This window comes from Gambusia affinis, linkage group LG02, assembly GCF_019740435.1.
Source record: "Gambusia affinis linkage group LG02, SWU_Gaff_1.0, whole genome shotgun sequence".
Lineage (NCBI taxonomy): Eukaryota > Metazoa > Chordata > Actinopteri > Cyprinodontiformes > Poeciliidae > Gambusia > Gambusia affinis.
The window spans coordinates 23,755,285-23,780,593 of NC_057869.1; the positions used below are offsets into that span (position 1 = coordinate 23,755,285).

At 39.2% G+C, this 25,309-nt stretch overlaps 2 protein-coding genes across 2 annotated transcripts; both read right to left on the reverse strand.

Annotated features, from left to right (window-relative positions):
- Nucleotides 1-208: 208 nt before the first annotated feature.
- LOC122841606 (retinaldehyde-binding protein 1-like) lies at nucleotides 209-6,625 on the reverse strand. Its single transcript, XM_044135050.1, has 8 exons — nucleotides 6,594-6,625; nucleotides 5,699-5,739; nucleotides 5,349-5,477; nucleotides 5,052-5,256; nucleotides 2,674-2,852; nucleotides 2,428-2,586; nucleotides 1,221-1,331; nucleotides 209-1,127 (listed from the first exon to the last, which is right to left on the reverse strand). The coding sequence occupies exons 2-8, from the start codon at nucleotides 5,705-5,707 to the stop codon at nucleotides 981-983; spliced, it is 939 nt and encodes a 312-aa protein (XP_043990985.1). The 5' UTR covers nucleotides 5,708-5,739; nucleotides 6,594-6,625; the 3' UTR covers nucleotides 209-980.
- Nucleotides 6,626-10,702: 4,077 nt separating this feature from the next.
- Nucleotides 10,703-18,606, reverse strand: slc39a1 (solute carrier family 39 member 1). The gene is made up of 4 exons (XM_044135064.1): nucleotides 18,291-18,606; nucleotides 15,839-15,969; nucleotides 15,216-15,524; nucleotides 10,703-12,624 (listed from the first exon to the last, which is right to left on the reverse strand). The coding sequence occupies exons 1-4, from the start codon at nucleotides 18,403-18,405 to the stop codon at nucleotides 12,271-12,273; spliced, it is 909 nt and encodes a 302-aa protein (XP_043990999.1). The 5' UTR covers nucleotides 18,406-18,606; the 3' UTR covers nucleotides 10,703-12,270.
- Nucleotides 18,607-25,309: the final 6,703 nt, after the last annotated feature.

Here is a 25,309-nt window from a genome sequence, read left to right on the forward strand (position 1 = left end):
TATTAGTTGAATAATTTATTTACTGATAAATATGATTAATGGTGGAATGGTATAATTCACTACAGTGCTAATGAGAGCTACGGTTATCTTCTGTAAAAAGAGTAAAACTGTTTTAAGCTTCACAAATATTTCTTTCTAAGAGCATTAAAAACATCCAGAAATTAGATTTTGAATTCCAGGAAACTAAACTCATTCAGATTCCACTTATCGACACGGTCTTTAGGAGAAACATTTGCATTTCTGTATTTAATACATTTAGTAGAGGTAGTTCCAGTCAAGAAACTCATGGTAGAAATTTATGCATGAGGATGAAAAGTGTCTCTTTAATGTGGGTGAGGATAGACTAAACATGGTTAATGGCAGAATAATAAAGAAAAAAAAAACTCTTGGTGTAAACTGGGTTTATTGCTACACTCAAGTTAAATGAAATACAAGGTTAACAGATTTAAACAAACTAACTTTTACAGAACTATTGACGTGTCTTGGAGCAAATATTGTTTTCCAGCTCAGTGCAAGAAAAAACACAACAGAGGAGGAAAGAAGTTTGCTTAAGTGAAAACATGGCTGCTGATGAATGGAAATTTTCTGAAGGCACCACACTGATCTAAGGCAAATCCACTCCCTTGTAATTAGGATTAATATTCATAAAGTCCAACTGATTATTGTAAAGGATAAAAATCTGCACTCAGGATCAATTTTACCCAGGTTTAGCCTTATGCATCCAACATTTGAGGCAGACAAAATCAAACCACATTTATCCAATTGTTTGAATCATAATGCCACCGTGTAGCGTTCCTTCCCCCACTCAACAACATGTAATAATACCAGTGCCTTGCAGAATAAACAAAATGTAAGAATTATTCTCTATGATATCTAGGCGTCATTTCCCCTCTATTCATACATTAACCTCATCTGCAGACTGACCTCTTGCTTCTTTAATGCTCTCATACGCTTCAGTTAAAAAACGTGGGAATGTTCTTTCAGAGTGCCGTGTCTTCGGAGCCAAAGAGTTGGGTTGCGATGCCTTGATAGTCGGCCACCGGGGCTTTTCCATCAAAATCTGACGGCAGGATGTCTGCATCAAATTCTTTAAAGTAGCCGTCCAACTCTTCACCGTGAACAAAGACCTGTGGAGCATCAAGGGAAAGTATTGGACAACCCTTAAACGAATTAAGTAAACCCGCTGAATAAAGTGCAGGTTTGTGTATCTTTGTTCTTACCCTCTCCAGCAGCTTGGCCTTCATGAAGGGTTTGACCACGTTGTAGGTGGTGGTGAAGTACCAGGGCTGGTGAATAACGTGGACTGCCTTGAAGCGCGCGGGAAAGGAGTCCTGCAGAGAAACGCACAACGCAGGCAGACAGCGGACACACAGCTTTCAGGTCAAACTCTAAGGTGGTTTCAGCCCTTTAAAGGCTGACAGCGGCAAAGGGCAATCTAGACTTTGAAAATCATGCTTCTTATAAAATACCCAAAGAAAAATAAACAGTATTATTTACTAATAACTTACATCTAAGACAAATGTCAGTGCCAAACTGAAATGTGCTTATTCTGGTAAGTGTAAATGTAACTGAACTTAAAAATTAAAAAAGTAATTAAATCATGAAAATCCACTAAGAACAAGTGACCTGCACATCCAGAGTTTCTCATTTGATACTCATATTTTCACCATATTTATTGATATTTGATTTTTTTTCACTGTATTTGAGAATGTTGCTTTATTTTGCTCATCCAACTCATTTTGTTTCACTCCCACCCAAGTGACTGTAGGGGATTTTTTTAAATTTTCTTGGGAACAAAAGGTTGTTGTCAAACAGCGTGCAGCTGGAAGTATTTAGTATAAACCATCTTTTTTATTATTTCTAATATTGGAATTTGAACTGGGGGCTGCACAGTGGCGCAGTTGGTAGAGCTGTTGCCTTGCAGCAAGAAGGTCCTGGGTTCGATTCCCGGCCCGGGGTCTTTCTGCATGGAGTTTGCATGTTCTTCCTGTGCATGGTGGGTTCTCTCCGGGTTCTCCGGCTTCCTCCCACAGTCCAAAAACATGACTGTCAGGTTAATTGGTTTCTCTAAACTCTCCCTAGGTGTGAGTGTGTGTGTGAATGGTTGTGTGTCCTGTATGTCTCTGTGTTGCCCTGCGACAGACTGGTGACCTGTCCTGGGTGAACCCGCCTCTCGCCCAGAACGTAGCTGGAGATTGACCCCAGCGACCCTCCTGACCCCATTAGGGACAAGGGTGAACAGAAAATGGATGGATGGATGGAATTTGAACTCAAAGACTATTTTTGCTGCTTCCTTCTTGTGGTACTTAAATTCTCCACCAGAGGGCCTCTTTGTTAAAGAGAGACATCAATTAGAAGTAAGTGAATAAAAAGAGGTACTGTTTTGTTCTACAGGGTCATTTCTCCCCCCTCTAGGTGAGTTCTGACCTGCAGCATGTCCACCATCTTTTTGAGCTCAGCAGTCTTTATTCCCGAGGCATGCTGCATGGTGAAGCCTTTGAAGTTCTCAATCAGGACAAACCCGTTGATCTGAGTCTCCTCGTTTTCAAGCAGCTTCTCCAGGATCACGCAATACGCTCTCAGCACCTGCAACACATTGCAAAAGAGTTTGCCTCAAGCTCCCGAGTCCTTGCAGGAGGTTTCTGTGAGAGGCTGGTGTGTCTATGCAGCCACCTCATCAAAGGTGATCTCTTCCAGGTCCCAGCTGTCAATGTTGAAGAGCAGAACCACACGGCCATATTTGTCTCTGCTGGGCAGGACCAGTGGGTAGCCTGCCTCGATGGTGCTGCGGACCGCTTCGGGGGTGAGGTTCTCAAACAACTCGGGATAATCCTTCCTGAAGCGCACATAACCTGCAGGAGACACCCAGCACCGAAAGTACAGACCAAAGGATTCTTATGTGTTGTGTTTTTTATTTATTTAGTTTTATTTATTAAATAAATTATCTTTTATAGAACTCTGATTGTCTTGAAGTCGATAATTTATTTATTTATTTTTTTTATTTGGCTTTTGAACTAATATACATCCTTTTTGTGCCATTGACTTCCATTCCATATAATTCTTTGTTTCCAACTCCAAATGCATTTTCAACGGCACAAACATGCAGACGGAGTATAGATTACTTCACTAGTCATAGACAAAGACTTCCAGGAAAAAAATGACTAATTTCAACCCAAAATGGAAAAGAGAACCTGCAATAATGATAAATCAGCAATTCATAGTGTGCAGCCTGAACACTACTTGCACAATAAAACTGAAAAAAAAAAGCTTTGTTTTTTTTACTTTTGGTGCTTAGAAGCTGGCACAAAAACAATACTGTTTCATACCCAATACTTTTTTGTACTGAGGCACCAATTATCAACAGAAAACTATTTGTTTAGGTAACTAACCCTACAGAGAAAGCTCGCAGTTTACATCTTGCTCTCATCCAAACAAACCCCAATTGTTCACCAATGTGATTTTGTGCTTCTTTCATTTCTATGTGTTGTTTTGGGGTAGAAGTCTTAGAACCTATGGTTGAAATAAAATATAATTTTTAAAAAATGTGATCATAGAAATGACCGCACAATGGAAGAGTGTGTGTGTGTGTGTGTGTTGTAAGTGCATGGATCTGAACCAGAAGGCGTCCTCCTGTCCTGTCGAATCAAAGTGTCTTCTGCTTTATCATCCTGTCCGATCCCGCTCAGCTCAGGCATGCCGCGGTTCCCAGCACATCACTGAGGCCCAACAAGTAGAATCAACTTGTTGTCCAATTTGGACACAAAGGAGGGCTTTGTCAGGGGAGACTCAGAGGCATGTAAAGGCTCCCAATTAATGAATATGTGACCCACTGTTTCAGAGACGCACAAAACGAGGAAACAAAAGATAGACTTAATTACTGAAGCTTTTGAAAGTTACATGCGGGAGCTGAACTAAATCATATACAGCTGAATATACAGTTACTTACATCCACTGTAGATAGAGGGATCCAACCTTTTTTCTTTTCTTACTTTTGGAAAAGTTCAGTCTAATTAGCTGGTTTATTACTTTCTTCAAATTCAGAAGTTGCACCCAAGCTTTGGAGAGTTTATATTTTTTTTCTTAAATTGAGGTCGTGTGAAATTATCACACTATGCATTACTACTAGCTTGTTGGAAAATGAGTACATACTGGGAGTGGTGGGAAGCTAACTGGACGGTTATGCATTGCTTCAATCTGCATCATCTACTTCTTTCGTTGATCGACTGATGGTGAGCCTATATGTGGATAATTTCCAAACAACGCTGAGACCTGGATTGTACTCGAATGTACTTATTTCACTGCTGCTGCACAGCTGATGCTAAATCCAAGGGTTTACGTTGTCCTTTGCAAGCACTAGGGGGCACTGCTGAGTCTGAGAAGTGAATCAACCGGAAGTTTCAACCAGCGTATCTTTACGTAGGAACGCAGATGTTGTTCAGCCGAACCAAAAGGCAGGAAAAGTAACAACGGCGCTTCACTGTTTTCACATAATGTTTTTTTATTTTTTTTATTTATCATAACGTCATTTATTTCGCGAAGTGCACTAGTCCATAAACTCTGACACAACATTACGATTCCACTTTTGTATTTCGCAGTCAGGATGCTCGCCCGAGACCAACAAAAATTAAAAAACACGAGTTCAAAAATTATTACTTTTTTTTCTCTCTGTGCGTGTTTGTAAACTGAATTTAGTCTTTTTAAAAGAATGACTTCCTTCTTTCAGCCCACCTCCACTCAGAGCTGATTTCTCTGTGTTAAGATGGCTTCAGCCGCCGTCTTCACGCTGGATTAGTTATTAGATTAGATATATCTGGAATTAATAAAGTCAAAAGTTTCCAAAATCGTTTATGTTTAAAGATATAACTATGTAAGAGTACACAAACTTTTCTGACTTTGAAGAAAGCCTCGAAAATGTCTCTCTTTATCCTATATTTTATAAGAAAAAGTTCCGTTTGATGTGATGTGAGACAGTGAAGAAAGAGAGCTATAGTTATTTCTTTCAACCACTGCAGCGAATAGCCACGCAGATTGTCGCTGTCTCTGTCTCTCACCCTTCATGAGCTCATGGGCCCTGGTGACGTCAAACTTTCGTGCTCGGAGGAAGCGAACCAGCAGCGAGTCCGGTTTGTCCCCGAAGCGGTCCAGCACCATTCTGGCCAGGTCGTCTCCCTCTGACGCCCTCTCCTTCATCATGAGCCGCAGATCTTTCAGGGTTGACCCTCGTCTTTCAATTGTCTCATGCAGCTCATCCTTCGCCTAAAAACAACAACAACAACAACAACAAAAACACCACCCAAAACGTAATTTTCAAGAAAATAAAATCAGCAGCCTCGCTTCAGATGTTTTACCTTTTGGACAGTGTGGCCAGGAAGTTTGTGGCACGGTCCAAACACTGGCCCGTGGTCCTTCACTGTCAGATGCTCCAGCTTTGACCTCATGGCCTGCTCCTCCTCGGACACCATACGGAAAGTTCCAGTCTGCACGAACAAGAGTCTGCTGTTTTAGATTAACACCTTCGGATTAAATCCAACAAACTCAAACTAGAACACCGTGAGCTGAAGAACATCTGTGGGGTTCATTTCACACAAGCAGCAGGATGCGCTAGCAGTCAGACGTTCAAAAAGAAATGCTTTTCAAACGTTGAACAGATCCTGGTTATTGGTAAAGACAAGCAGCAGTGTAAAAAAGTTAAACTTACAGCAGCCATGGTCGCAGCGTCTCACAGCGGCAACACTGTCTCTGAAAAAAAAACAAAAAACAAAAAAAAAAAAAACAGAAGAAGAGACAGAGTCAGAAGCTTTTCTTTTCTTTAAAAAGAAAAAAGAAAAATTGGTCACAGATTAATCAATCTCCTCACTGATCCATCCCAGAACCAAAGACTAAAATCTACGACAACTCAAACAGATGAAGCAAAATGTTTTCTTAAGAGAATGTTTTTGACTCAACAGCACACTTTAGAATGTCTTGGCAGCACAAAACATTTCTTTCATGGATATCCATTCATAAATATCAGTCTTGGCTCTAGTGAATCTTAACGTGTGTCTACTGTTTGAACAAAGAGCCATAATTTATTCTGTTTTTCCATGTTTACTGTTGAATAAATGGATGCTTTATATTTTTTAAAAGAGTAAAAATCTCACCTTTATTATAAAATGCATACAACTGTGACTATGGTGGCATCTGTGTTGTTAAAGGTTTCTAAAAGATAATAAATGTAATCTTAAAAAAACACATATATGTTGAGAAGGTGCTATAAATGATGATTTTAGGCAATTTTGTACAGCTGAAACCAGGATCTTTACAACAATGCTCTGCATCGTCTCTCCTTTTACACGTATTTCTATAGTTTTTAAATATCATTGCAACCTCAAGTACCAAAACAAATATGAATTGCAAATAAATTACATATTTATTTCCTAGAATCTCCGCCTGCCTTTTTCCAAACATTAAATTTGTGTAGAAGTATTCTTTTTTTTTTTTATTATCAATAAATAACACTAAACAACTCTGTTGCAACATTTGTCTGTATCTGCTGATCTGTTTTAGTCTATTGTTTTACAAAAAAAAAAAAAAAAAGATCTGAGCAGCCTTACCTTGTGCAAACAGGATGAGAATCCCACAGAGAGTGGCAGAGGACAGGAGCATGGAGAGGACGGCCAGAGGGGTGGGAGTTCCTGAAAACGCCACTCAGAGACGGATTAATCTGGACAGATTACAGCAAGTAGCTAATCAATATGATGCAGCCCCTGAAGGAGGAGATGCTGGGGTTATGATTTGAATTTCTACCACTTTCCAATCTTTCAATTTGTTTTTACTCTTTTGTTTGCCACCTTTTTTTCTTTTTTTACTGATATTACTTTGATTATTTTCTAATCTGTTTCTTATTTTCCCAGATGACCTGTAAACCGTCTAGTTTTGCTTTCTTGCTACTATTTTGTCACTCTGTGGTTTTTAGTCCCTCACTTTTTGCTTGCTTATTCCAATTTTACACGACATACCGTTATTTAAGTGTTTTAATTTTGAAAACACAAAATAAAGGCGAGAATAAAGCACAAAACTGCATACCTAGTTACAATGTCTACAAAGACGGTACAATCTGATGACAACAATCTCATTTGAATACAAGCCAGACAGCTCCTATAAATAGTCATGGACATACATTGGAATTAACTGCATGGGCTCAAATTTTCCACAATTGTTTTTGTTATTCCTCAAGCTTATGTATTTATAAATGACAAATAGTGTTTTGGAAATGTAAAGATGCCAAGGTGCAGGCTCCCAGTCGCAACATTTATTTGAAAATTACATTTTTGATGGACCCGACCTAGAACTTTGTCATCACCATCTGACAAAAATAAATATAAAAAGAAAAAAAATATTAATGACCCTATTATGATATTCTGCTTAGCCCTCTTTGCAAAGGAAGAGAAAAGAAGACGTCATGGGGTCCTCAGAAGTTCTGATGCCCCCCAAAATGCCTGATTTCTTTTTTTTTTTTTTTTTTTTTACATTATTTTCATGTCTGACGGTGTTGACAAAAGCTTGGGAGAAAATTCAATTGGAAAATGGAATATATATAAAAATGATTTTAATTAAATTTATTGATACTTTTATAATTATTTATTTGAATACTTATACTTAATTGTCATAGTATATTATCTTAGTATTCCTTTATTTGTTTTAAACTATTATAATGTATTGAGTTCTGCTCCAGGACAAGGAATTTTAAAGACACCATCCACCTACTATAATGTTTAAAATAAAAAAAATATTCAGCAAACACCAAGAAAACATACATTGTTGTGGTCACATGGCCCAGGTTAGTTTAGTCAGATACTGGAAAAAATTATATTTTGTGTATATTTTATTCACATTTCTCAAAAATCACTGGAATATGTCTATACAACTGAGCACATTGGTTTGGTTCAACAGTGGGGTTTTTTTTTTTTCAACTATGATTTTTACATTGACTGTAACACTTCCTCCTAATATAAAATATGTTTTTTTTTCTCTCCACCGTGCAAGTCTGGAAGCCAACCAGCACATGTGATGCGAAGCCCGGGTTCTGTCTCTCCTCTTCTGGGCCAGTTGGGCCGTCATGTGAGCAAGATGACCCACTATGCAGAAATCATGCTTTTAATTTCCCATAGAGCTTTTCTGTGCACATTCCTTGCAGTCCTTCTCAGATGTGGGACAGGGCGGCGGGGGGTGGGGGGTGGGGGGGGGGGCAGCTCTTGTTTTCTGTCCCAGATTATGGATTACTTTCCCATGATCGCACAGCATCAGACTCCCTGGTCTCTGAAATACCGGCCGCTAGCCGCAGCAACAAGGATTTAAAAAATTACTCACTTTGGGAGTTTTAGTTTGTTGTAGACCTTTTCTAATACCTTTCACTGAATATTGTAATCTTCATGCTACCAGAAATTCCATTTCTGAGTCAAATTTGAATGAAATATTTGAAAATATTTTCATTGAGTTTGGTCAAACCTTTATTTATATTACAGTACATTTTAATGCTATCCTTGTGTTTTATCTAAAGTCATCCAAGCAGAAAATAAAAACTTAGCTTCTATATTTGTCATGCTACTTTTGTTTTGCCCACTAGGTGTCCTCGCACTTTATCCTCTGACTCAGTCTTTCAGTTTACTCTTTTCCACGCTGCTGGTTGTTTTCATAGTTTTTTATAGTCAGAAATACTTCGTAGACAAACACAATTGTTCAAATTTTGCACATTGTAATTGATTTTTGTATTCTCCCCTTCAGGAACAAAAAGCTGCTCCACCGGGAGAAAAAAAAAAACTATTTGCACATGACTTTTAAAGTCAAGAAAAAAACAACATTTGGTCAGACTTTGAACAACATGGGTTTTCAAAAACATGTTCCCTTTGCCTTTCAGGGCTTCCGCAGTGCAACATGTTCTGCTCCACTGAACAGGCGTATATTGACTGAAATTAATCGGGACCCGCTAAAATCAACGCATTTTAAACAGACTGTTAAATGATAATCTGCTGTTAGCCTAATTAAAGGTAGAACAGAGTTAAACCTGCAGTGAAATTGCATCTCTTCATTAGTAAAGACGGATTCTTTGGAGATTTAGCTCCCAGTTTTCATGTCAGCAAAGACTGACGTTTATGAAATGAAGAAATGTGTCCCATCAAAATTAGTTTCATCAGTTTCTGTTGATGTTTTTTTCTTTTTTTGTCTCTTCTCACAACATAATGTACAGTAACATAGTAAAGATTGCCACAGCAACATGTGGCACAACATGTCAACACAAACAGGAAGCAACGTGTTTCAGCTCTGAGAGCAATATGTGAGAATACAATCAAGTCCTGTCGCTGAGACGAGGTTAATGAGCGGGACAAACAAATGAAGCGCTACCCACCACAGCTGAGCGCTCCATCTTCCAGCTCTACACACTGAGGACTCTGTCTTGTCAAACTGGTGCATTTACTGTGCTTTTGTCCCCCTAGAACTATTCCTCATTAGTGAATGTTTATGGATGACCTCCTATTACCTCTCAGCGGCAGACAGGGGTTAAAAAGGTCTCCAAGTGCTACATCACACACTTCATCCCCGTCTGGGATACAGCTCTGGTCCTGGAAAGATGACTGTTATACAGTACATCATCTGAATACTCACACACAGGCCCGTGTGGATGCAATAAACCCATGTTTATTTTGATCAAACTGTTAAGGATGAAAAGGGAGGTAAATTAAATCTCCAAAACTCACTGAGCAAAAAGCAGCATCTACTTTGAGAAGCATTTTGTGCACTTTGAAGCACATGAATTTGGAAATATGCTATATACTGTACATATATATATATATATATATATATATATATATATATATATATATATATATATATATATATATATATATATATGTCTATGTGTGTGTGTGTGTGTGTGTGCATGTATACATTGTGTAGCACATGACATTGACACTGTATGGTCTATAAATCTCCATAACTATTGTTATTTAAATTATTCCCTGTCATACTGTCCCAAACATTAACAACTCTACATAACACCAATGGGTCTTTAGCTGGAACTGTATTTCTCTGCCATGCAACCGTATTGGAGTGCATGGCATTGTGAACCCTTTAAAAAACCTAGATGTTCAATGACTTCCAGCAGGTCCAGAACAAATGTTTCAATAAAGACAGAAATTGTTCAGCAGACACAAAACTAACCACTTTCTCTGCCATCTTAGTTCCTCCTCTGGAAAACCTGAGGGGAAAGCTGAAGCAAGCGTAAAGGGAAAACCCAGGATTTTGGGCTGTCTGAAGAGATACAGACATGAGGAGAAAAGGGATGGTCTGTATGCTCACAGCTTGTGAAATGCAATTGAAAATAACATGCAGCTCTATTGGTAAAGCAAAGGGGGTGTTGGCCCTTGTACAAAGCGTTTCAGGAAGCGTTTCATTTGTTGTACAAATGAATTATTTTCTAAAGTAGACTTTTTTTACCCCACTGAACGCTCAGTAAATTAAAGTAGATTGTTTCGATACACTTCCTAATGTGACATTTTGTCGAGAAAAGATGAGAAAGAAGAATCACGGGTTATTTTAAGGGTTTTCACTCATCTTTACCAATAAGTGAGGAGTTTACACAAGATTTTCATCTTTAAGAGCTTTTGTGTTGATAAACCAATAAAAAAATGAGTTCCTGTTTGTAGTTAAAAGAACAACAAAAGAAATTATCTCCATAAGTCCAAAAACGTCAGTTTTTTTATTGTATGTAAAAATAAAAACATGTTTATATTGTTGAATGTTTACAAACTGCTTTAAAAATATAAGAGGTCAAAATACTTATTAGAAGCTGAATATGCAAACCACGTATAATAATTTACATAATTCAGTCAGGTATATGTGACGCATTTTTCTTAAAAGGAAAGAAATTTAGTCAGAGAAGCAGCAGCGCCACCTGGCGGCTGCAGTAATCATTTAGTTGACCAAACCGGTCCGTTCAAACCGAGAAAAGAAAAATGCAGGTAAATCAAGCAGTACTTTCAAAGACGTCCAAACAAAATTAAAACCATATAATAGTAGTGAAATATAACAACAAAAGTATATTAAAAAAATACACTTTCTACCACTTTTAGTGTCATAATCTCTTTACTTTGATCACGGTTATAAATCCTCAAAAAGGTGAACAACGATAAGGCACAATCTCAGTTAAACAGGCAGTCATACACAGTCTTTGTTTTTAACAGGTTTTCACACTACAAAGCAAAAGATGAGTCAAACTGATAGTAAACAAAAAGCTGGAGTGAAAACTGTGGGCGCCATTTATTTGAAATGTAATAAGTAAAAAAAAAATAATAATATTAACAGTCTGCAGTTTTAGGTGGCATCAACATTTCTGCTGACAGATTTCTGTCGTCTGCATATTTACCACAATGAGGAAACAATCGGACACATGACAAACTAAAATAAGGAATATGGTGACAGATTGTCGCTCGAAGTTTTTACTTCTCGGTCAGTAAACAAGTATTGGTCAACATTAAGGCTTCACGTCGTCATCTACAAATATTCAAAGCTCGTCTACTCTTGCAAAAAATGGAAACTCTAACTTTTTAAGCAGCTTTTTTTGTGTGAATTTCAGAATCACAGAATTATTAAGAAAAACAGTCAGTGCAAAAACGATACCAAGGTTTGGTAAAAGTCAAAAAAGCTTTGCATTTAGAGGAAATTTTTAAGGCGGAGAGCGACCCAGAAACAAGGAGTGTAACTCAAAAAAAAACAAAACAACAACAAACAGTGCAGTCCAAACTGGGAGCCGTCAAAGGTCCTCTTGACTTGGAGAGAAAATGTAAACATTTCACATACTGTAAGGAGAATCACTGAGACGCTTGATTCATGACATTCCTTGTTTTAAACGCTGTCCTTTGTTTCCAGCTGCTTTTAACATTGCAATAGAGTCAATTTGATGTAGGTCTGGAGAATTACAAAAAAGGAAAAGAAAAAAAAACAATAAACCAACATGTGTTCTCTTTATCGCAGGCATGCAAGTGGTTTCTCTGTAGATAAAATCATCTTAAAACGACATATAAACATCATTTGATTTCCTCCACCATAAACACTCAACAGTACATTTATCGCATTACGAGCATGTTGTAAAAGTTGTTACATCTTAAAAATGTCCAGTTCAGTGTAACAGTGCGGCAATATTTGTTTAAAAATGCCGGGAGTCTCTGAGATAAAGTGGAAAAGCGGGACTTGGAGGCACAAAGCGCAGAAGCTCGCCCCCCACAGACACTCGGCTCAGCCTAGGAACGTCAGGGCGGCCATGACGGTGAAGCCCAGCAGGATGAAGAGCACCTTGAGCACCTGGTTCCCGGCCGAGTTGAGCTCGTGCGGCAAGATCTCCATGAAGGTGATGTAGATGAAGGTCCCTGCGGCGAGCCCCTCCAGGATGGCCTGGATCAAAGCGCCGGCCGCCAGCTGCGCCTCCATCACGCTGATGCCGATGCCGATGCCCAAGGGTGACATCAGGGCAAACACGCCAATGTACGCGGCGATCCAAATCGGCTGAACGGCGCTCTGGACCAGCTTCACCGACAGGCTGAACACTATGATGCTCTTGTGGACCAGAATGGCGATGCAGATCTCCATCACCTGCAAAACCAAGAAAAGTTCTGGTCATTTCTGCATCTTTGCATCAGAAATGACCAACGATGGTCATTTCTGATGCTTCAGTGGTGAGCTTAAGCAAAACTGTTCGGGATTCTAGTAATGCGATGGAAACCCTGGAAGGCACTTTGGCACATTCCAGACATCCAAATAGTTTTGCAGAAGGCGCTTCCTCCGCAGCAAAGTTGTAAATACGGAGCACTCCGCACTTCTCAGCACCTCAGGTAAATATGTGCAAATTGCGAGAACGATGATGGCTAATACCTACAGGCGATATCGGAGGAGAGGGGGGAAAGAAACGCGCAGATGTATCGAGAACGGCCAAACAGTAATGTTTAACTAAGTTGTTGCAAAAACTCAATGAAAGCGACACATTTTCCAGACTCAAATGTCTAAATTTTACCGACAACATGTAGAATCTTTTGTTTTGACAGCACAGGGGTAGAGCAGTCATTCAAAGACTTTTAGCTTCCACAAAACAACGGGTGAAGAGACGCATGACCCCTAGTGCGAGTTTGATTATGCAAGAATTTAAAGAAGGGAACAAAAGAAGCACAAATACGTAAACAGCCCAGTCACACAGGTTAAAAAAAACAAACAAAAAAACAGCTATCCCCAATACTGACCAAATGCATGTCCGCTTCTGAATTTGAGGAAAGTTACACAAACAGAAAATCTAAAAAATGTTCAACTTATTTTCTGGAATCTAGAAAACAGAAACAATTTTAGTAACTATAAGTACAGTAAGTTAGAACAAGAAACATTTGGTCTGATTTAACACAAATGTGTTTATGTATTTTTATTCAGAATATTCAGTGTCAACTGTAAAGTGAACAACGAGGTCTGAAATTTTTATCTGCACATATTTATCCAGACCAGCACAACTGGAATAGTGTGATAGGAAACCATAGCAACAGGCAAGAGATGGAAAACTACCCAACACTGATTATCAAGCTGCTCCACTTCTCCACACATGATGCTTTCATTTATCCAACTAAATGCACATTGCAGACGTGTAAAAAAAACAAAAAAAAAAAAAAAAAAACTTTTATTGCAGCAACATAAACTCACACTAGAAAATTCCCCCAAAAAATCTGACCTTTAACTTAACATTTTCAGTGAGAAGAAAACGTCTGTGTTCAGCTTTCGACCAATTATTGGCACAATTATTGACCCTATTGCTGTCGATGCTCTGTTCAAACCTCCTTTGACCAGAAGAGCAATATTTCGTCTTCTCCTTTAACGTTTCACGAGGGCTGAGCAAACAGAAAAGGGGATCTTTGACCATTCCTCTTAACGTTATTTCTCTAGATGGTCCAGAGTCCTCGGCTCTTTCCACAGGTTCTCGCTTCAGCTCACACACGACATAAGAATCAGGCCTAAAGACAATGTTCCATCAGAGGAGGTGAGCAATCTATCTGATGATTTAGTCATATGTTGTAAACCAGTTTATGATTTAAGACGTGATGAAGACCTATTTTCAAATCTGTGGTAGAGTCCACCATGTTTTCTTCAAAATCTCCACGTATCTTAAAGATTCTGCATTGCCATTAACTCAAGCGTCCACTTTATGAAATATGGCAGGAACTATTGTTCTGAGGGAAGATTTGGGAAAGTTAAGGCAAGTTCTCTTATGTTAATTTTTCCGCTTATTGCTTCCCTTCAGTGGCATGTTCTCAATTTTTTGGCTTTTCCCATTTTGAAGAGCGAGTAAAAAAAAAAAAAAAATAGAGGACAACATCATGTCATAGTTATACCCTAGGGACAGGGCTGCACAATACATGGCAAATCTATCATTATCACACCATCACGGCACACAAAACATATTGTGAAGAACTGCCTGTTGATGCTCAGACGTATAGGGAGCTGTGGATTACTAATTCACTGATACTGATCAGTTTAATAGAGGAAAGCAATAATGAACACAATGCTTCAGTTTGGTAGCTTGTCAGCAGGCCCGGCCCAAGATCAGATAGGGCCGTGAGGAGAACTGGATTTGGGGCCCATCGTCATGTTCAGGACATCAACACCAACAGTGTTTCAGCACAAATGTGGTGGAATCTGGGGATGGGGGCGGAGCTTAAAGCAGTCAGGGATAATTGGTTATTATTTTCCAAGATGTGATTATGGGTAAACTGAAGCTCAAATGGAAAGCTTCAGTTTGTGAAGTGTACAAAATAAACTTTACAAATCCTTTAAAACACTAAAATATTTTAATTTACTGATGCTGAAACCATCAAAGTCTGGTCTGGGGTCCCTAAGCAGTGGGTTAGTGTGTATATGCCTTGGGCCGGCTCTGGTTATCCACAAACTAAAACCCGAGTATTGAGGCAATTCCAGTCTTGTCATGTCACTGTGATCTACTGCCATTCAGCGCCTTCTGAAGCTTTAAACTGAAAGTTTCCACTAAATGCATCTCACTTTTCTGTAGATGTGATTCCAAACTTGACTGGAAAAACTTTCTTATTTTATTTTCTAACAACAAAAGTAAAGCTCTGCGATGCTGTAAACAGAAAGCAAAACAAAGCAACATGACGCCTTAAGAGGATCAAGAAGAACCCTCTCCGTCTTCTCACCTTAGAGTCGGTGCTCTGCAGGCCAATAGCAAGCCCCTCAAAAACCGAATGGAGCGAGAGGGACAGGAAAAGCATGAAGGAGCGAAAGGGGGAGTGAGCCTGGAAGTCGACGTGGACGTGGTGGCCGCTGCCCTCCAGGTCGGCCGCCGTCGCGGCCCCGCTGTGGCTGTGGCCGTTCTCTGACAGCAGCGGCGCCCTCTCGCCGTGGTGAGCTCCTCTCGACTGACGGAAGCTCAGGACCATTTTCTCCAGGATGAGGACCGTGAAGAAACCCGCGGCCATGATGAACTCTGGCAGGGGGAAGCTGGTCTGTTGAAGATTGATGCAGAGGTCAGAGGATCAGGCTGGTGAAGTCAGGCACACTGTTTTTGTAACAACAACTCTGTTAATAATGACAAAAACGAAACAAAAAAACCCTCTAATGATTACATCAATGCTTCCCTTTGGTTTCTTTTGTTTATTCCATCCTTTCACGTACTATAAGTGTTCACTCACCTTATAAAATAGACACATATTTACTGGTTTTGTAAAGCTTTGGATGTAGCATTTGAAACTGCAGCAGTAAATATACATAAAAATTTGAAATAATCGTTACTCGTGGTCCTGGTTTAACTGGGACACACCTCCAACTTCTGAGCGTCTATCTCCGCGCTGATGTCCGACAGGTAATCCGGGATGATGTCGAGCAAACATGCTGCCAGGAAAACGCCGCCGGCGAAACAGCTGATTAGGCTCAGAACGGCCCGGTGAGCTTCTGCGAATCCAAAGAAGACGTCTCGTAAGTTTGAGGGTTGAACAAGACATCAGAAATCTGCGGGCGTATGCTGTCGTACAGCGGATAGGAAATATTGTCACATGTGCAACTATTTAAAGATGGCGCTTGGGTGTGTAATTTTTTTTTTTTTTTTTTTTTAAAGGACACGATAAATCGTTTCAAAACGTTTTCTTTATGTATTTTTTTTTAAAGTTTTGATATGTATTAGAAATAAAAAAAAGAAAAAGAGTTCCAATAAGCTGGGTGCATACATGTTCACAAACTTAAGCTGCTTTGCTGAGTCAGCATTCAGGCTTACTCTATACACGACTCCATGGCTGGTTTTTGAAGCTGATCACTACGTTCTAATTTTTAGTTTCATTTTTCTTTCACAAAGGATCATCCAATTGATAATTTTTTTTTTATCATTTTGGGAAAGAGTCCTGGAGAAGACAGCAGTGCAATGGTTCCTCGTCAAAAACACATCGAGTTGAAACAGACAACATCAAACAGTCTAGTTGAAAGAAGTAGTAATGTAGAGTTGAAACCAGATATTTACATACACCGAATAAAGAGACACACACATTGTTTTTCCCCTCAGGGTCTGAAATTAAATCAGACCAAGCGCTTCTTGTTTTAACTTTGTTAGAATTACAAAAATTATTCCTATTTGCTAAATAGGAATAAATAAACTTAGCGAGACCCATTTATTAGTGATTTTTTTTTGTAGCTTTCCTCAAATTCAAAAGTTCAATAGAAATAATCCTGGTGATTCTAAATAAGCTAAAACAAGAAAGTATGTTTGTGCCTTTATTAGGTGAATGCACAGCAGCAGTGACATCACACACACTCATTTTGTACCAATATTGTCTTTTAGTCAATTTTTTTAAACCACACTTGGTAGAGCGCATCCCCATGTCACCCTCTCTGTGTTTCCTATGTCAAGAAACTCATGTTTGATTCAACCAACCAATATTATGGCTCAGCTGTCTTGCAATCAGAAGGTTGTGTGTTCAATTCCAGCTTTGTCCACAACTTGTCGAAGTGCCCTAAGGCAAGGCACTTAGCCCCAGTTTGCCTACTGATCTGTTTTAGTGCTGAATGAGGATTTGAGTTGACTAGTTGGTTGTCCCAAAAAATGAGTAAGTAAATAAAATGAAGCAAATGCTGCAACTAAATTAAAAATATATATTAGTGTGACAAGGTGAACACCAATGCAGAGCACATTCTTTCAGTCTTTTCTCCACAGGCCGATTTGTTTGCTGCTCGGCTGAATTGTACTTGATAAATTTGCCGTTAAAAGGCAGGAAAAGATTAAAAGCATTTGTCACGATCTATCATTTTGCATAGATGTACTGTGTACAGTTTTAAACCGACTGTTTGTGAATAAATGCAACAGCTGGCAGTTAAATTAATAAAAACGTAAAAGAAAATAAATGTTTAATCACAAACAGGACGTATCTAATGAACTTCTGAGTATCTTGTGATCATAGCCATCAGTAGAGGTCCAGATGACTCAGTGTTTCAGCACATACGGATGTAGTGGAGAGAAATGATACTTTCACTTCCATATGAGAAGGTTTGCCATCCTGACAGACTCGTTTTTATGTCTTTAGCAACAAATAAAAATGTACGGTAATCATGTGATGAGGAGGTTCTGAGCTTCAGGCTTCATCCTCATCAGGTGATTCCTTTCAGATTAAGATAGTTTTCTTCTTTTTTTTTATTGCCCACAATCCATACCAAACTCATTAAATCGTTACAACTGGAAAACGCCAGGAAGAGGCGCATTGTTTTGTTGATTGAGCAATTTCAAAGGTCGATTCTCGTTCTGTTCATTGCCTTAATTCTTCCCTTTAACCTCTGAATCAAACACATGCTTTGTCAGACGAAATAAACTCATCAGTGGCGATTACCTTTGCAACACGAGGCGGAAGTCAAAACATGTGACACAAAATGAATCGCGTTCCAGGATGAGCGCAATGATTCATCAGAGGTGGAGCGTTTTTTTTTCCCCACCCACGGAATTTCATTCAAATTTTGTTAAATTTAAGGTTCACCTCTTTTCCAGCTGATACATCTAAATAGTAATAAAAAGTTGAGATGCTGGAAATAAACATTACCCTCTGTTTTGTCTATCGGCGTTAGTGTTGTGAAAATAATTGGTGAATTAATAACAATAAAATATGTTTTTAAGGCATCAGGAGCGGTGATTAACTGAGATATTAAACCGCCGATATATATTTAAAATGAAGCTTTCCTCACTAAACACAAATAAACAGTTAAAACAGCACATTAAAATAAAAATGTAGAGCACACACCTGTTCCGTTTGTGTCTCTGAACCATTTGACTTTAGCAGGGATGAATCCAAACAGAAGCGTCAGGAGCAACAAGCCGATCAAAGCTCCGATTTTCACCTGCAGCAGATACTCCATGGTCAGGACGAGCTGTCACAGTGGGAGTCAGGAGTGGGGCAGAAACTGTACAAACATCGGAGTGTCTATCAAGCCATAAAACAGGCTGATAACATCGCGGTCCGATGAAGAGCAACCCACTGAAGCAAAACAGCCGTAGTATTGTTATTTAGAAGCTGAGTCTGCTGCTGGTACGGTGGCCGAAGGCGATCAATGCATGCGGTTTCGAGAAATATGTGCGCCTTCTAGTGGCTTTGATTAGATTAGATTGTATTGTGGTATAAATAAGCTGTTTTGACCTATTAAGGGTCACAGTTACTTTTTAACACATTTAAATCTTCAAATTGTTTTCTGTTAACTGGGCCGTGACATGCAGACTTCTTATTTTTGACTTACTGCAAACACAAGATTGTATTAGGGTTGCTTCCACACTGAAAAATTATGAAAAAAAGACAAACACAAAAAACGAATAAAAATCCATAATTAGTAAGTCAATCTGACCAGTTACAAGCCTAAACCCCACTTCACTTGTTACAGTAAATTTCAAAAATACTAAACACATGGATTCAAACAGTGCATTTCGCAATAATTAATACATTTTTTCTACACTTATGAACTCTTTTTTTTCTTTGCTGCTGTGTCCCAGGAGGCTGGAAAGTGAGCTGGCTTTGCTGTTGCCTAGCAACATTGCATACATTAGATTTTTTCCACTGATGGAGACTGATGATGTCATAGTGTTATGATGTCATAAGAGACAGAAGCCTTGAATATCCTGCATCTGAATCAAACTGGCAGATCGCGAGGAGCAGCAGAACGGACGGTGGATTTGCCATATTGGATTTAACGTTAAATTTTTTCGTAGCTTTTGTGATCGGTCAGTTGGATAATCAAAATGTCGTCGTTTGATACAAATTTGTTGACACTGTCTCAAATTAGCCTAATGTCTAGAGAGGAATTGGTTACATTGCTTGTAGATTTTCTACAAAGGTTAAAAGAGAAATCTGCAATCCTGATAAAGGAGAACATACTGGAGCAGGACTTGGAAAAAGCCCAAGATCAAATTGAGCTTTTAAATGAGAAAGTTGATTCATTGACTAAAGAGTTAAAGATTTCTCACAGGCACAACAAATATCTGAATAATGAAAAAATACCAAAACTAAAACTAGAGATAGCGACCTGGAGTTCCCACAGAAATCAACTGCTAGCTGAAGTGAAGTCATATCAAAGTAAAGTAAAAGATTTGCAAAACTTTTTTAAAACCCTGCAGAGGGAATCCAAACTTCAGATTGAAAGGACGATAGAAGAAAAAAGACAAGTGACGTCAGAATTCGCGGCATATAGACTAAAGACTGAAAAGAAAGAACATGAAATGAAGAAACTTGAAATCGAATTGTCCAGGAAGGTGAACGACATCGGTTTGAAAAACATTGAAATTGTGAAAGAGAAAGAGAAATCCAAACTTCTTGAGACCACTGTAAGAGAACTGGAAAAGAAATTGATGGAGGCAGAAAATGAAAACAAAAATCTAACTAAGAAACTGTCGAAAACTCCAAGGGAGGAAGCCATTGAGAAGACAAGAATCGCGTTTGAAGCCAGGCTTGATTTTGATGCCTTCGCTAAGGAAAAGCAGCGAAGCAGGATTTTACAAGAATCTCTCACGAAAAAAGAACGGCAGCTCAATGAGCTCTTGGAGGAGCAGGCAAAGAGACGACCCTCATTTTCTCATGTAAAGAGAGAGGCTGAGATTGGGAAAAAAAGTTTTGAACCTACTGCGTCAGATTGGAGACAGCTTAAAAGAGAAAATGTAGCTTTAAATGCTGAAATAAGAGTACATATGGAGAACAGACGGAAAGATCAACATCAAATAAAAGAACTAACCGAGCAATTGTCAAAGATCAAAAGAGAAGTGATCACCGAGAGAATTAAACAAGAGGATTTGAGGGAATCTAGAAATAATAAACAGGATGACATTGCTGTAGTGAGACCGGATGTCGAAAGCAATATCAAGGCACCAACTGAAAATAGAAATATTAGATATCTACCACCAATTGCATCAAACGTCCAGCCACCCAAACCAAAGACATCTTCTAATCAAAGAACTTTGAGTTTGGGTGAAGGCAAGTTAATGCCAGATTTTAAAGATAATTTAACAGCACAACTTAAGCCAGAACCCCCTAGCCAAAGAAAGCCTGGAAGACCTCCATTTATAGCGGGAGGCAGGAAGATCTGGAAAATCTAAGGGGAGAAAAAAATAGCGGTCAACCTCGAGGGAGAGGTTGCCTTCTCTAATTCTGTTGCCATTAGAGAAGGCAACAGAATATCATGAGGTGTGTTTGTGAACATCGCATACAAGAGGCGTATACACCTTGGGGCTGGGCTTTAACCCAAGGAGCCCAGCAGGGCACAGCCGAAGAGGAGACAGGATTCCCTAGCAGAAGGTGGGGATCCTGGGCTACAGATGCTCCCTGTACTTCCATAGCCATAATTTTCTGTGTTTATGTAATCAACTTTAGATTAACTCATTAATTAATAACTTGCATTCCTCCCTGTCCTGGACATTGTGTTTTTTTCTACACAACACTCATTAAACTCAATACGTAGGTTTTCTCTGGGTGCTCCGGTTTTTCCTACCTTCGGGAAAAAAGTGATTAGGCTAATTGGTGTCTTTTAAATTTATCTTGGTTTCTCGCTCACTGACTGTTAGAGATATAAAGAATATGAACTTATTAACTTATGCGATCTGAAGCAAAAGAAGATGGATGGATGGACGGACGGACAGTTCCTATACGCCTCATGTATTTACTAATAACGTCCGCTTTTACACTGTAAAAAACAAACTTAGGGGGTTATCACATTAACAAAAGAATATCATGTACTATTAACTAAAGCGGCGGTTTTCAAAGTGTGAGGCGCGCCTCCCCTGGGGGGCGCCAGAGCACTTTAGGGGAGGCGCGGTGCGAGGCAAAAAAATAAACCGGAAAAGCTATCTGCTTGCTGTCTACTGATGTGAGAGAAACGTCTTTTACGCACACGATCAACTCTGTGGATTTAGGAAAAAGTTGGTACTGTGGGGTGCGCGTGTGGAGCGGGGATCAGTGGAAATGTTTCCCCCCTTAGAGGATGTTTTGGCCAGTGATGTCAGTGACGTTACTGACATCAACCACTTTTTTCTGTAACGAATAATATAACGCGTTGCTATTTCAAATACAATAGTCAGATTACAGTTACTTATCAAAATCATTTTTGCGTTACTATCTTCTTTTATTATTGAATCGTATTTCCTCTACTCGTCTTGTCGTGACCGACGTCTCTATGCGACAGAAATGTAAACAATGGAGGGAGATGCGCATTTTGTTGGTGGAAAAACTGGAACTATTTTCAGTTTCTGTCGCCAAGTCCGATTATTATAAACGGCTTTGGGCTTCATCTTTTAAAAGTTAAAGTTGCAAATTTAATGAGCGGCGGGTTGCGCCTTTTTGGGCTCGTTTTTGAACGTGAAGTTGCTCATTTGGGGTTGGAAATAAGCAGAGACTCATAATAAATCCCAGAATTTGTCCATCATTAAGGTAGTTTTAGTCAGTCTCTCCCTGTTCATCATTTCCTGGATGATCCGTCCCGCTGAGTCTTTGTTAATGTCAAGTTAATATATTACCTCTGAATGACGTCGAGCTTCGCGTTGCGCTCCATAAAACTGCAAACATCGAGACTAATTTAAACAGCGCAATAAACGTGAAAACAGCCACGAATGAACGTGTCCGTAGTTGGCAATAGTTATAATGGCAAGTGCTGACTAGCATCGTTATAATTATTAATATTACGATAAGTGTCGCAGCCATCTGAGCTGTGGAGCTGCAGGAGGAGCTCTGTGCGCTGCGACATCAAACTCAGGGGCGTAACGCAGAATCTGGAGGCTGGGGGGAGGGGGGCTTTAAAATCCTTCTTAGAGTTTTCCAGACAACAGTGGACCACACAAATTACTCATGTTTTTTATTTTTGTACAATCTCCTCTTCAGTTCAACCTTATCAGTGGAGACACATTGTTGATGTTACCATTATAAAATAACTTACAATTAAGTATTGGCAAAGATCAATGTGATTTTCACAGGAGGCAGAGCGTTGTTGTTAGCAGCTGCTGAAAGTAACTAAAAAGTTACTTAATCCTGCAGTTAGTTACTACTTGACTTGGAAAGTAACTTAGTTACTTTCCAAGTCAAGTAGTCAGTAATATAACTAAGTTACTTTTTCAAGGAGTAATCAGTAGTCCGATTAAAGTTACTTTTTCAAAGTAACTATGCCATCACTGGTTTTGGCCAGAGCGGGGTTGAAGGTGGAGTTTTTAGAACTCCACCCCCCTCCGCCCCTTCGAGAGCGCAGCAGGCATTAAGCTCCTTGAAGGGGGGCTCACCCTTTCATACTTTGAAAACCCCTGAACTAAAGAATTTCATGTTTTAAACAAAAACGTGATACAATCATGTTGGATAAACAAGAAATTCAACAACTTCAGGTTTATGAAATTTAATCATGTTGAGATAACATGATTCATTCTAGTCAGACTGATATAGTGCTGAAGACGAGTGAGTTTACGCGAGACAATCGTTTTTGTCTCAACTTCAATAATGTATTCAAGTTGAGATAATATGATTCAATTTAGTCAGATTCATTTCCCTCTGAAGAGGGTCTAGCACAGGGGTAGGCACTCCTGGTCCTCGAGGGCCGGTGTCCTGCAACTCTTAGATGTCTCCCTGGTCCAACACACCTGAATCCAACAGCTGGAACACCTCCTAAGTGCAGTCAGGTTCTCCAGAGTCCTGCTAATGACCTCATTATTTGACTCAGGTGTGTTGAAGTAGAAATACATCTAAACGTTGCAGGACACCGGCCCTCCAGGACCAGGAGTTGCCCACCCCTGGTCTAGCGAGATCAGGGGATCACGAGAGATTATACGACATAAGTGTTTTGCGCCTGGGAAAACTTCAAAGCAGTTTTAGTTACACATTAAACTATAGATATCTGCACAGTTTTGTAACAGTGCAGTTCTTAAATGGACTGATACAGCGCATTTAAGAACTGTAAAAATTTAAGAACTGTAAAAAAAAGTTCTCAAAGACATTTTTTTTTTAAAGTCAAAAACTTAAAAAAAAATAAATGTCTTTGAATTAATGTACCGTAATTTCCGGACTATAGAGCGCACCTGATTATAAGCCGCACCCCCTACATTTTTAAAGAAAACACATTTTGTACATACATAAGCCGCACCGGTGTATAAGCCGCATGTGCCTACACTGAAACATGAGATATTTACAAAGAAAGACGGTACACAGAAAGTGTTTATAAAGTTTTTATAATATGCTGTAGTTTTTCTTTCTGAACAGCAGCAATATAGCAAAACAACACTAACAGGGCTGGTTTAAATAACATACTGGTTAAAAGTCACGGAGAGCCGTCATCCTCTTCCTCCTGTGCACTGAAACCATGGAAGTCTTCAGTTTATGTGCAGCAACTCTGTTTTCTTCTTTATCGGCCAGCTCGATTGCTTTTAACTTGAAAACTGCATCATATGCATTTCTTCTTGCATTCTCCATGATGAGGGTCTGTTCAAGCTAATTTTATTCATACACAAAGCACGATGTTACATTAGTCTTCCTCTACAGATATATTTCAGCTGTCTCACGCTTACCTTTTCTGCTCCAGCGCCCCTACTGGCCGTTAGAAAAAATTCATAAATAAGCCGCATCGTTGTATAAGCCGCAGGGTCGAAAGCGTGAGACAAAAATCACGGCTTATAGTCCGCAAATTACGGTAATTAAATCATGGAAATGATTTCCACATGATTAAATAGCTTTCTTTCAGCATGAAGGGTTTTGTTGAGCTAACTTAATTTTCATGAGTTGGATCAACTTAATAAGTAGTGTGAAGGTATCACTGTAACATAAGCTGGTTTTTCCAGCGTGCTGTGGTGGTGCAGGGGTTTAGCACACTGCACGTTTGGAGGTCATAGTCCTCGTTGTGGACGTTGCTAGTTTGACTCCTGGTCCTGGCGACCTTTGCCATGTCCTCACCCTGTCTGCCTACCGTCTCAAAAAAATACAAGCCACTAGTGCAGCAAAAACTCTTCAGAGAAAAAAAAAGTTGGTCTCAACTAAATTGCTGTTAATCTTGGTCAAGTAAATTATTTGGTCCAAAGCATTGCACATTAGTTGGGCTGGCTCTTTTAAATTACACTGGGTCCAATCAACCTTAATAAATTAAATTGAGCCAACACATTTGCTTTAAATTGGAATAACCATAATAAAATAAGTTGAGCCAACTCATTTTATTTAAATTAGAATATCCATAATATATTAAGTTGACCTAACACATTTGCTTTAAATATGAGTAACAGAATTACATGGTGCTGAAATAAAGCAAAGTAATCAGGTGGAAGTCCTTTCCATGATTTTTTTATGCTCATCCAAAGAGGTATTTTTTTCAGTGTATTTATTCTTGCACTAGCCATAATTTTCTGTTTTAATCTAATCAACTCTAGATTAATTCATTAATTAATAACTTGCATCCTTACCTGTACGGAACATTGTGTTTCTTTCTACGATACACTTTTTAAATGGGATGCATAAGTTTTGACCCTCCCGACCCCATTAGGGAAGAAGGGTGTATAGAAAATGGATGGATGGATGCATAAGTTTTGTCGCAGCCTTCCGAAAACCAAAATTTCCAACAAAGGTCTCTAGGGGGCGCAGAGTAAGAGACAGTAACAGCGAGCTAGCCATCCAGTAAAGTTAAGTGTAGCCATATATTTATAGTTTTCTTCTGTTACCACAGCCAGGGCCGTAACTACATATTTTTTAGGTGGATACAAACATCTCACCGGCGCCTCCCTCCTCCCCCTCCCAGGACATAAACTTATATAAGTGAGCCAAAGAGCCTA